This window comes from Pinus tabuliformis, chromosome 7 (genome assembly GCF_031772625.1).
Source record: "Pinus tabuliformis cultivar Carrire ecotype Pingquan chromosome 7, CPIR1, whole genome shotgun sequence".
In the NCBI taxonomy this organism is placed as follows: Eukaryota; Viridiplantae; Streptophyta; class Pinopsida; order Pinales; family Pinaceae; genus Pinus; species Pinus tabuliformis.
In genome coordinates, this window is record NC_142293.1 from 334439893 (window position 1) to 334453516 (window position 13624).

Genomic DNA, 13624 nt, shown 5'->3' on the forward strand with positions numbered 1-13624 from the left:
CGTCCTCCAAGGTCCCGTGTCCCGTATTTTACGTGTCGGACACGAAAACGGCCCTAAAACGTGTCGAAAACGTTTTTCATCGTGTCCTGTAAAATGTAAAACGTATTCGTCGGTTTTCGTCGTGTCCTGCATCTGGAAAACGCGTATTCCGTTGATAGAAAACGTTGCCTGCATAAGTTGCAATTTTTTTTGAAAGAAACAAATAATTTTTGAGTGGGGCAGCTTAATGATCAAGTCTAGGCCCTAGTATTGATATGCTATTCATGGTAATGTTAAATTCTTAAAGTAAAAGTGACATTCTCCTTAATCTTCATTTTCATCCTTTTACTTAAATTTTTAACATTACCATGAAATGACTCAGGATGTTTGAGAGTGGTTCCGGCCTCATTGGATTTCATATGGATTCAAAATGCAGCAGACTTATCAATTTTCAGGATTGGGAGATTGTAATGTTTCCAGGTGACACCACCTGCCCGGCTACCCCTGTCACCAGTAGGGGACGTGGTCTACCTCCTATAGCTCCTACTTCTAGTTCTTCAGCTTCTAGAGCATAGCAAACTCCACTGCCAACTCCACCAGCACCAACATCTAAGTATCGCATTTCGCTACGTTCTTCATCGTAACAAGAGCCGAGATATCCGTTGCCATTTTCTCACAAGAAGAAATCAATAGGATTAGACTTAGTTATTTTCTTATGTGCTTGTAAGTTGTACATGAACAATGAACATTGAATATTCAAGAATCAAGACCAAGCATATCACATTCTAATTTCTAAATAGTAAATTTTGATTCTATTTATTTTTTTAAAGTGAACTATGAACTTTGAGAAGTAATTATATTTTAATTTGATTAGATAAGCTGCAACCTGCAATTTAATATGGATAAAAAACTATATTTCGGTATATATATATATATATATATATATAAAACGTGTCCCCCGTGTCCTGTTTCCAGGTCGCTGCGTTTCATATTGAATACTCGTATTTACGTGTCCTCCGTGTCTCGTGTCATGTGACTTAGCTTTACCCATTTTCAAAACCGTAAAACTATATTAAAAATATAAAAAGTGTTAAATGACCCTAATAAAGTAAGAACATAGGAGTAAGAATGTGTTAACTTTGTTTCATTTTCATGTTACACAATATGAAAGCGATGAAACGGGAGGGGGAAGAGCACTGTTTGTTCTCTTAGATTTAGAGACCTCAACCTAAAAGGGGACACGCAGCATCATACACCAACCTTAGATTAACTAAATATTGGAGTCCAGCGGGGTAGACAATCAGACAAAAGAAAGAGAAGGGAAAAAATTTAACGCTGGAAAGTCATGCGCTTCCATGATAGTTATAGAGTAATAGGGACGGGATGAATGATTTCGGAATCAAAAATTAAGAAACGTACATGCAGGGGCCGGGTCGTGAAGGCTCCTAAAGCATCGGGGTGTGGATGTGGGGCATAATTTCCAGCTGGGCGAAGTAGCTGCACCGCCGTTATAGAATCATATATAAAGAAACATACTCATTATTAAATTGGACGGTTTTCACACCTCATCACTTGTTTTTATAGTTTTAATGGTTTTGTGAACCTTTGTTTTTATAGTTTTAATGGTTTTGTGAACATTTTAATTGTAGTTGATTAGGTATTGGAAAGGGAGGAAGTTTTTCACTCTTACATTTGGGTGGTTGGGAAAGAGCCAGATTTTAGAAGTTTAAAATATATTTATTTATTAAATTTGATTATTTTTACATTTCACTATCTTTATTTTCACACTTCACCACTACAGCTCCAATAATTTTTTAATTATATTTAACGAACAAATCACACCATGACAAAATCCAACTCAGTGAGACTTAAATTCCAACCCATTCCATCCTGAAGGGAAGAACGGACGGGACTTGGGGTAGGGAAGGCAGGCCCCCCTGAAACCTCCGTCCCCCGGTGAAGACTGATAGTACTGGCAGCAAACGATGGAATGCTCTGCCATCTCTGCAAGATGCACGTGACGGAACCCCTCGTGGAAATACATTTTGTTGACCGAAGACGCCTCAGGGCATACGGTTTTGCTTTTTGCATTATTCACTTGACGACATGCACCGGTGACGGAGCAGCGAGCTCATGGGAAGAAGCCTAGGAGGCGGTGGTTGTGGTTCGTATACTGTGGAAAAATAGGAATCGAATAGGAGCGAGTGTGGGTGCGTCGTTGTCGTTGTACGTTGGGCAGGTGGCGCAGATCTATAGGCCTTAAAAGCTCCTTCAATACACACTGTCCATCCTGTACTTGAGGGAGTACTTTGGAGGCAAATCTAGATGGTTTTCCTGGTTTCATTGATTTGGGAAAGTTATCAGAGAGGAGCTGCAAAAACAAGAAGATGAGAGAGCTTGAGAGCAAGTAGGTCAGGTTCTGCTGCTCGCTTGAGCTGTGTGCTGATAGATATACAGAGAATAGATATGCCATATCCAATGTAATCCAATATTCAATATTATAATTTTCCCTGTGGCTGGATGAGTTTGCTTGTGTCTGAGTTGGATGGGATAGCTTGGGCGGTTGCGGCTGCAGAAAGCGAGAGCTGAATTGATTTGATTTGATTTGATATGAGTTGGTTGTTGAAATTCTCAAGGCAAGGGAAAGTGGAGGGAAAATGGCGTCTTGGCTTCACCCTCCTTGTATAGAAGTGTTGCCTGAAAATTCCCTAGTAAATCATGGGTATTTTTAGATAGGGAAGATTCGTGGAGTGAAACTGGTTGGATCTTGAGAAGAATCTGAGATGAATTGAGGATCTGAGATTTGGACTTTGGGCTTGCGGGGTTTATTCTTAATTGTATGAACAATGGGCTGCAGCACAAGGGCTGAGGCTATTGTTTAAGAGATTTGGCGTTTTAAATAGAAATGGAGGACATGAATATGAATATTGGAGGTGCTGGTGCTGCTACTTTTTATGGAGTGAACATGAGTGAATATGGAGACACAGGAGTGGGCTCTATGATGGCTTTGATGACTGAACAAGAACCTGGAAATGAGAGCATAATGAGTACCATGACCAGGACCATACCCAGTAGCGCCTTCTCGTCCTATAGTCACGCAGGTCAGGTTGAAGGTCTCCTCTCGGCGGCGGCAGCCACTATGTTTAATCAAGGCGGTCATCATCATCATCACCAGAAACATCTCGTCGGTGGTCATTTCCCACCACAAGAACAGCTGGTGATGAATGAACAAGCGGCCGTCATTTCCGATTCGTCCTTGTCTTCTGTCAAGACGGAGGTGTGTTCGAATCAGTTGGATTATCACAGAAAAACGAGTGGTGGAGGAGGAGGGAGGTCGTGCTGCCCTCAGCCGTCCTTAATGGCGAGAACTCCTCACCACCACCAGCAACAGCAACACCACCAGCACCACCAACAAGAAGCCAGCAGGATGGTGACTTCCTTGGAGGTCGATATCGATAGTGCTTGTTCCAGTAACCCTAACGATTCCATTGATGCGCTGAAATCAAAAATTGCTTGCCATCCTCACTATCCTCAGCTGTTGGCAGCTTACATGGATTGCCAGAAGGTAAAATAAATAATACCACCTGGTTCAGCAACCGTATTTATAATTTTGCATCAAAGGACTGGGATATCAAAACAGTTGTGATTTGCAGGCAGGATGTTGCTTTGTTTTCAGTGGAGTCCCATTGTTCATACATACGCGCCTTTCTTCTTTTGTAATTTGATAGTAATATTTGATATCGATTTTACTGTGGTCGTTGTGCTCCTCGTCTAGATTATTCTAACAAACAAGTTACTGATTCACATGGCACTAGGTCTTCCTGATGATTAGTCGAACCAGTTACCAATTCACATGGGAATAGGCCTTTCTTTATTTCTGGTCGAACTATGGAAACAATAGTTACGGTTCCCAAATCTAGGTACTTCAGTCTTTCGCTGATACCATCTTGGATTTATGTCTCTATTTTCAGGTTGGGGCTCCTCCAGAAGTTGTCACAGTACTGGATGAGATTATTCAGGAGAATCAGCTTGGACGCCATTCGGGAACTATGGATATAGGAGTGGATCCGGAGCTTGATCAATTCATGGTGATTTTCTGACAGTTCACAAGGTTTTGACATAATTGTAGGAGCATTATGAAATAATGTCTAACTCCATAGAACCTTAGTTCTTGTTTTCTAGTAGTATCCTGCAGGAAAACTGTTGGCCAGACTGGCTTGGAACAGGCTACTCTTTTTGCATGCTGAAACCTTTCCGTAGGACTGCCATCATTTAGCCAAACTTCTGTCATTTTTTTGTTTTCATTTAACTGTCTAATTGATTAAAAATCATGTTGTCTCAGGAGGCTACTGCCAGATGTTGATCAAGTACCATTTAGAACTAACGAAGCCATTCAAAGAAGCGAGAACGTTTCTGAACAAGATGGAGACACAGCTAAATTGCTTGAGTAAAGGAGCTACCAGGAGTTTCCCTTCAGGTACGGTTTGCCTTTTTTATTTTAGTTAGCTAGAAATGCTACAATCCGTTTTATTTAAGTGGTCAGATGATCGAATCCTCAAAGTTTCTAACTAAACTACTATGCAGTGCGTTTATTTATCTAGGTTAGACATGCCGTTTATATTCTTCCGTTCATATTCTTTATGTGGCGTTTCCATAAACCTTCCATACTTCTGTCAAACGTCTGAAAGAACTTTAGTCTTTATTGAGTACTGGTTTTGAAATGTTGAAATCGTGTACTCCAAAGAGATGTCCGCACAGACCATTTCTGATAAATTGTCAAAAGCTGAAGGGCCCAATCTAAAGCAAAGTATGCAAATCTTTCGCTAAAGTAAACTTTACCCCTTTCCCAATTCGTTTCATAATTGCGTGACACGACAGCGAGGGTCCGCGAAAGGTGTAACCCTAAAAAAATGGCTGAAAGATAGTGGTATCAGTATCAATTTATTTCAAAGTTTCAACCTTGGATCTACTAATCAAAACATAAATGTTTAAACTTTAGAACTGAAATGTTTCGGGCATAGATTAGGGTCCGGCTTTGAAAATTATTGGTGGGACGAGTACACTCAGCTTTTTTGTATTTCCCTAGCTTAAGTAGACATTTCAATTCAACCAGCTGACTCATTTAGCCTTATAAGCGAACAGAAATGTTTCAGGCATAGATTAGGGTCCGGCTTTAGAAAATTGCTGTTGTGATGAGTACAAGCGGCATTTTGAGTATTTCCTTAACGTAAGTAAACATTTCAGTTCAACCATATGACTTATTTAGTCTTATAAACGCTAATGCTTATAGGCTACATTGCAATGCTTATAGGCTACATCGCAGGCAGTGATGCTTAGTCTGCACTAAGGGCATAATATGATACAAATCATAGAAATTACACTGTAGTCATTCATAAAGCCAGAAATAGAATGTAGACATTTATAATCATTTTAGTGAGTATTCCAGATGCTGTAAGGATCGTTATTATTGAACGTTTAAAACCTGAAAATCCGATTTTATTTTTGGTATTAAACGAATTTAGTTTTAAGGTCATAGTCATCAAATTGGTGTATTAGACTAGTGTATGAGACCAGGATGCATCTCTGCTTAACTATTTCATTGCTAAAATCTAAGTTAAGGATATATACATACTTTATTCCTTTTAAATTTGAATATGTAACTTTTTAGTAGAAACTAGATACTAAAATCTAAGTTAAAGATATGTATATTCTTTACTCCTTTTAAATTTTAACATATAACTTGTTACTAAAAACTACATACTCTTATTTATTTATTAAGCCTACTCAAACTGTACCTATTAAACCATTCAAACTATACAATTATGCTTCAAACTATACAATTATGCCAACTATACAATTATGCCTTTTTTTTTCCTCATTATTTTAAAATTACAATACAGGTATGCATACACTATATTCAGATACTCTAAAAGGTATGATAGATAATGAAAACTAAGCTGTAAATTCTAAAAGGTATGATAGATAATGAAAACTAAGCTGTAAATTTTTTGGTTCATTTATTCAAGGTTACAACAAGCTCACATATGGATCAACGTTGAACATTTCCTTCTTCCCAACAGGGCTATAGAACACCCTCTGGATAATTTTAACAACTTACAAAACATCTCTGGGGAGTCGGGACAATTTCTCACCACAATTTTCGTTCAATCCACTGAATATTATTAGCTTTAACCATTTTCATTTGGGTAATTTGTTTGTAGACTTTTTAAGGAAGAAGTACGCCCATGCAGGGTGAAACCCTAAAAACATGGAGGTGGATCTTCACAAGAATCAAACATTACGATAAATTGTAAGGGTGAAACCCTAAGCCTCTCCACATATCCTTAAGCAAAAAACCAAACATCGTCCACTTTGGTCAGTTATTTCAATCTAAATACCTAAAAATGACTAGGATTATTACCAGTTTGCCATTAATTGATTAGTGCCAAAGGCAGAGAATACGGTGAATATAATCCGACGATATATTCGAACAGTAGTCTTTCATTACAGTATCAACAGTAGCATATTGGGTTTGAGGCAGGAATATTAGAGTCTGAGCTAGATGTTTTCCAACTAAAGATTTGATTACCTGATCAGTTAATGCAGGCGTGGCCAGGTTTGTAATAAAATACTTTTAGGCATCGATTCTCTAAACATCTTTTTCCAAACCCTATGAAACACCTGCGGAATAACGAGAGGCATCAGACCTTCGTAAATGTGAACTAAAGCTGTTTATATTTTAAACAGCTCACTAATTAGTCTTCATGCTTGAAACGTTATATTTAATCTTTTTGGGCTGACGGTAAGTTGTTTAAGGAACTCCATTGGAATCAAAGGGTCAATGCTATAAATGAAATGAATATGTGTGACGTGTTCCAGAATGCTTGCTCTCACTTTTTCCAAATCCAAATTCTGAATTCATGAACGAATTTGCGCTGGTCGTTGCTAAATCACCGACTGTTTTCGCTTTGTGAGGATTGGTAAATGTATTATCTAGGGTCAATGCTATAAATGAATATGTTTGACGTGTTCCTGAATGCTTGCTCCCACTTTTTCCCAATCCAAATTCTGAATTCATGAACGAATTTGTGCTGGTCGTGGCTAAATCACCGACTGTTTTCGCGTTTGTGATGATTGGTACATGTGTTGTCTCTTGTAACTGATTAATGCTTCTAAGTGTGGATAAGTTGGGAAAAGGCCGGCAACCGAAGTGCGATATGGTGACGCATATCAAACATTTCCTGTCCTCATAATCAAACATACTCTTGTGAAGTGTTATAAGGTGTAAATTCATTGAAACATATCCAGCACCATTTTGTTAAAAAAGGTGTATGAGCAAAGGTGGTGCTTGATATATAATCCAAGAGGCGTTGTTGTGGTTTTTGAAAATAGAAGCCGGCTCATATATTCTAGAGGTGGAGGTGGAGGTGGAGGTGGAGAAAAAACTAATTTCATGTTTATATGTGTATGTCTGACTTTTGTTGTAACATTATTTATTTATGGATGTGGCATTGAAATGCTAGATCCAAATATTGCTCTTTTGAAAAGTGTATCGCTTTTTTAATCTTAATAATAACCAGCGTAGATTTATCTTTATTTTGGATCTACCAAGCGCCTAGAGGGATCAAATCTTTTTACATATCTTGATCTTTTTTCCTAGTTTGCATATCAGGATATTTGATCCCTCTTGGCACTTGGTAGATCCAGAGTAAATATGGATCTATGATGGTTTAATTCCCCCCTTTAAATAGGCTACATTCCACGTGAATACCATGGGTCAATACCATTGGTTTTCAATACCATGTGTCAATACTATGTGCCATCTTTATTTTTATTAATATTAATATTAGGGTTGATAATATTTTTTTGCATGGTATTAATAATAATTTGGCTCATGGTATTTGGCCCATAGGCTTCACCTAAATAAAACCTTAGTTTTGAGTGTTCGTAAATATAAAGTGAAATATGGAGTTAATATAAAAAAATGTTTTATTTATTTACCTTACTTATTTTATAAATATGGTATTTGGTCCATGATATTTAGCCCATGGTATTAAAATGGTGTTTGGCCCATAAGCTTCACCTAAATATGGCTTTGAAAAATATGGTTTATTCATAAAATTTATACAACTAGATTAAATTGTTTATCCTAAAAGCACAAGGAGATTTAAATCTTATGAGAACCCTAACAAAATATATTCATATCATTTCATATATCAATTATAAATGTTGTGTAATTGGCTAAAAAATAAAATAAATATATATTATTATACTAATTTATTTAAATTAATGTATATAATGTTAAAAAATCTCTACAAAGACATTTGCATGAAATCCTTTTAGCTTTTTTTCTAATATTTTTATTTCAAATTATTTTTTTGTAATTTTGATTTTTCTAAATTTTTGTATTTTATTTATTTATTATCAATTCAACGTTCTAGGAAGACTTCATTTCTTTTCAAAAAAAAAAAAAAAGAGATAAAAAATAAAATTTTAATATATCACAATATAAATACACAAAATATACAGACAAAAGTAAAAGTAAAGAGTGTTTTTTGTCGAAAGATTAATAAAATAAATATTATTTATTGTTAAACTATTAATAAAAGAAATGCTATTTATTCATAAAATTTGTAAATAAAAATTAAATTGTTTATACTAAAAGTAAAAAAATTGAAATTTTCTGAAGAACAAGGACACACAAATAGTTATCCATTAGAAATGATATATTGACACAATTATAATAGAATATATTCATACCATTTCATATATATTAGTTATTAATATTGTGCAAGAGCAATATAAATATATATTATATACTTTGTAACATTTTTTAATCAAAATTTTTTTATTTTAATTTATTGTTTTTGAATTTTGACATTTTTATTTTTTATTATTTTTTTCTATTTCAATTAAATTTTGTAAAAATATTTCAATTTTTTTCACCAATAAAATAATAAAAAATTAAATTATAATTTATTATAAAAATAAAAAATGTGTAATATTCTACATTAACAATTGAGTATATATTTATGGCCAAAACATAATTATAAAAAAATCAATGATGAGTCCCTCGTTATAATCCTTAATAAAAATTTAATTAATTATATATCAATTAATTTCAAAATAAATTTAAATAATATTATAATTTTATATAAATTAATAATATTTTGTACAAATTGATGATATAATAAAATCGATAATAAAATTAATAAAATAAATATTTTAAAATTAAGATTTAATTTCAAATCAATGTGAATTCTCAGAGAAAATTCCTTAGTACTTGGCTTACTTTAAATATTCTTTGCTTTTAACTTTAGATATTCTTTCCTTTTAGGATGTTTTAGTTTTTTTCACACAATCTCATTTTCATTTAAGTATCATCAATCTTATATACTTCATTTAAGTATCATCAATCTTATATACTTGAGTGGGATGAAATGTTTCAAGGAGTTAAATACAAATGATTGTTGCTGATCATTTGATTGCTTTTATATCACAATTTTCCTATTTGAATTTATCTAAAATTCTAACTTTAAAATTCCAACTTCAATATTAACAATATGGGTGGTGGACATGTTGAACTTGTGGAGTGGCCACATAATTATGATGTGTAACTTCATGATTGATAACATAGATGACTTATGTATGATTAAAATTCAATATGGTTGACTTTATATTTGATATGGAAGAACAAATAATTGATGTTGTTAATCTGATAATGGAAATGATAAATCATATAACTCACAAAATGGAGGAAAAACTACTTTGCTGTTTGTTTAGATTTGTTATAATTGTCTTTATAGTTGATATGGTTAATAGGTATCGTCACTGAGGTATGGTTGATATGATGGACGATAGGTTTCACAACGTGGATGTTGTAAGGTTGAATTTAAGGTAGTTGTCGTCGACTCTCGAGTTGGGCATATATTGCTATGGTTGACAACCTTATCACTTATGATTAAGTGTATGGTTTATTATGTCTTACCAATTAAGGTTGGATACTCGTATGATAGACTTTGCAATATCCTTTATAGCTTGATGACATGGTGTACAACATCATAACGTTCTCTGTGAATTATTGATAGTAAGGTGGAATGGTCTATCATGTGGTAGAGTTTACGGTATTATTTATAACTGATATTGTTGAATATGTAGAGCTACATACCATTTACCATTAAGGTTACAAGGCTAATTTGATGGTTGATACGTAGTTGATAGGTTAACAATAAGGTGAACCATAAAATTGATATATTATATATTTAATATAGTTAATTTTATAATTGATTTGGTTAATTGTATATTTAGTTAAAAATTTGATTGTTATTTTAATAAATTTGGCTATTTTGGAATAATGATTTCAAAATTTTAATTTAATTATTAATAACTATTATGTTGAGTTATTAGGTGGATGGTAGGGATATATTTTTAAAGAATATTTTCTCTAGTAGACAATTATATAGTAATGAGATTTATCTTAAAGATAGTTTTGTCTTTTTTTGCGTTTCAATTTAATTAAAAGAATGTAATGTCTACTGTTAATTTGGTTTCCATTTAAATTTTCTCTGTGACATTGAATTGTTACAATTTATTCTTGCTTTAGTATATTTTTCTTGTTAAATCCACATGAGAGACTTTGGTGTAGATACTCTCGAGAAAACCGGTGGCAAGATTGGGGGGTTGTTTAGTATATTAGCCCGAAGGAAAATGAGAAATTTCTTATTATTGGGGTTTTAGTTTAGCTTCAAATAGAAGTAGAAACCTTTCGTCTATACCAACGCCTTATCTAAGCTTTATTTCTAAAAACTACTAGGTTAATTATAATAGAGGACTCTCCCTTCTCATCTCTTATTTGCAAAAGGACTTCTCTCTTCACAATTTGAAGTTGGAGGCTCTTTTCTTAACGATAATGGTAATGGTTTTGCTTCATAAGCTTGAGCATTATGAAGCCTTTCATATATTATGACAAAACATGTAGGTTGACTTGTTGGTGGATCATTGAGTCAAATTAGGAAATGGAGACTAGGTGGTTAGCAATCATAAACACAAATGTTTTGTTCCATAAGGAAATTGAATATTATCATACCCAAAGTCATAAGGGTTCCTTTGAATCATCACAAGAGGCGGATGAAAAGGCCAATATTATGGTTTTTGTTGGTCACATGTCTTCGTGCACTCAAGGTGGAATCGATGCCTCATATTACTTACCCATTCATGTATTCTCACATTCATTGTTTGGTTTGCATAGTGAGATGGTACTTGATCATGATGTTTAAATTTGAAAGATTCATGAAGTTTTCTGGTACAAGCTCAATGCGATGAGTTAGGATGATGATCATAGAAGTTAGTGCTCTTGAATGGAAATTCTCTTTTCCACATAGGAGTGAATTTGATGTTTGGTGTTATACAGTGTCAATGAATTTCAAGTGTACTAGAGGTCTTATGCCCCAACATATTTTGGGGATGAATCGCTTATATCCATTATGCGAAAGTGTTTTTATGGCTTGTTCTAATTCTTTCGGTGTTTGACATCATCATGTGGTGTATGATAAAGAGAGACCTCGCACAATCCCTCTCTGTTACCACCTTTTTGTGCCCTCTGTTGGAATTTTCTTTTCTGTCATATCAATGTTTGGAAGAATTTCCCCTGCATCCAGGCTTGGTTCAGGATGTTAGTTACTAGTGTAGTGCTAAATACATCTTGGGAATTCCCCTATAATATTTTTCTTATTGTGTACTAGATTGTTGAAGTTTGCTCCAAAGATGCACGATGATGATGAAGACATGAATTTTGCCTTTAAAAGGCTCTAAATTGACCATAATCAACTAGCCTCCTTCCTCATAGTAGCTATGGAGAATCTCATTGATCAGAAACATCAAATTGGAAGAATTGAATGTGAACTTGGATATCGTAGAAATCATATGGAGGAGTTAACTTTGCACCTTGCTAGGAAAGACATGGTCTGTCCACATTCATCTAGCTTGGTGAACATGGAGAACTCAAAGCGACATAACCTCAACAAGCCAGTAGAAGATGGGAATGAACAAGAGGACAAGAAGGATTCCATAATAGCATACCACAAGAAATAGCTTTATACCCATTTAAGTGTAAAATTTGTTTTCTATTAGGAAGTTGATGGAGGATTTAAACTTGTAGAACTGTGGATAATTTGAATTGTATATAGAAGAACATGCACAATTTTGGATCTCATGGTCTGTATTAGACCCACATACTCAGTCTCTAACGCTCTTTTTTCTCTTTGATGTACTATCGAGGTGTTGTTGCATGCCTCGTGCAACCTTTTAATATTAAATATTATAGTCACAATTAAAAACGAAGAAATCAACCTTAGAAAAGATTGGACATGAGTGTGCTTTGAAGACCCAAAAGCAAGATGTTGGAGGCAAGATTGAGCTTTTGCTAACAATAGTTGTAGAGGATGTTGAAAAGACAACCACTAGAACATGACCTATTGTGCAAAAGAGGATTAAATATCGATGGACGTCTCATTTTTGTTGGAATATAGCCAACATGTTTGGCCCGGGGAGAGCATAAAGGCACTTACCTAGTAGGATTGTAAACTGTAAGATGGTGGAATGATAGAAGAAAGGTTTTTGAAGCCAAGCAAGAGTTAAGTGTGCTTCCACATAGTGAAGACTGGCAAGTTGAGAGTGCCTAAGATGTTTTATTGGTTGTTTCAAAAGGATTGTGGGAGCATGCTATTTGGAAGGCTCAACCACCCTTTAAAGGTTTGAGTTAGTCAGTGAAGAAGCGAGCCAAGAAGAGACAACATATTTCAATGTTTATCTTAAATAAAATATTGCGGTTTCCATATATATATATATAGAGAGAGAGAGAGGGGAAACTTTAAATAAAATTCACCTCAAAGGATTTGATCCCTCTAAATACATAATAAATATAAATCTAAATAGATTTACGCTCATAGATTTAATAGAGTTGATTATATATATTTGATCGTACACACTTATAATTAGTGTAACCATATAAATTAAATGGATATTAATTGCCAATAGGCAAAAATCCATAGTAAACATCAAAACACTTACTTTATAATATGTCTCACTATCTTAAAATTAAACAAATCATAAAAATTAACTGAAGTATACGTTATATAAATTATTATTATTAATTATAAAATTAACCTATAAGTTAAACATAAATACATTTAAAAAACATGGAACAAGATTCTTAACCATGGATATTTACCCCCACTTTACACTGGATATTCTTAATCTAAAAAATAGACTTCTTTACAATACCATGGTCCAATACCATGACTTATTAATACCACATGCTCAAAAAACTATAACTCACCTCATATGGCATTATTTTAATTAATCAACTTAATTAAAAGGGCAAAAAATGCATAAATACTTTGCAAAAAAATCTCAAGCTTGATCCTATGGAAAAAGAACATTCAAACATCCTTCAAATCCCAAAACACCCTAAGAATGCTCTTTAGTTCTGCTAAAGACAAATCCTACTCCTTGATTGGCCTTGGAGTATATGAAATCCCCCGACTCCTTGATTGGCCTTGGAGTATATGAAATCCCTTTTCCTGCAACTTTCATAGACTACAAAAAAGATCCTTCAAGGCTAGTTGCAAAGAGCACATGGCTGATA

At 34.2% G+C, this 13624-nt stretch overlaps 1 protein-coding gene across 1 annotated transcript in view; it reads left to right on the forward strand.

The window, feature by feature from the left end:
* The first annotated feature begins 1912 nt into the window (after positions 1 to 1912).
* Positions 1913 to 13624, forward strand: part of LOC149247322 (homeobox protein knotted-1-like 1) — a 58607-nt gene continuing 46895 nt past the window's right edge. Inside the window, exons 1-3 of the mRNA XM_089443887.1 lie at positions 1913 to 3544; positions 3951 to 4077; positions 4325 to 4456. Coding sequence (XP_089300013.1) covers positions 2885 to 3544; positions 3951 to 4077; positions 4325 to 4456 — 919 coding nt within the window. The 5' untranslated portion in view covers positions 1913 to 2884. The remainder of the gene's footprint in view (positions 3545 to 3950; positions 4078 to 4324; positions 4457 to 13624) is intronic.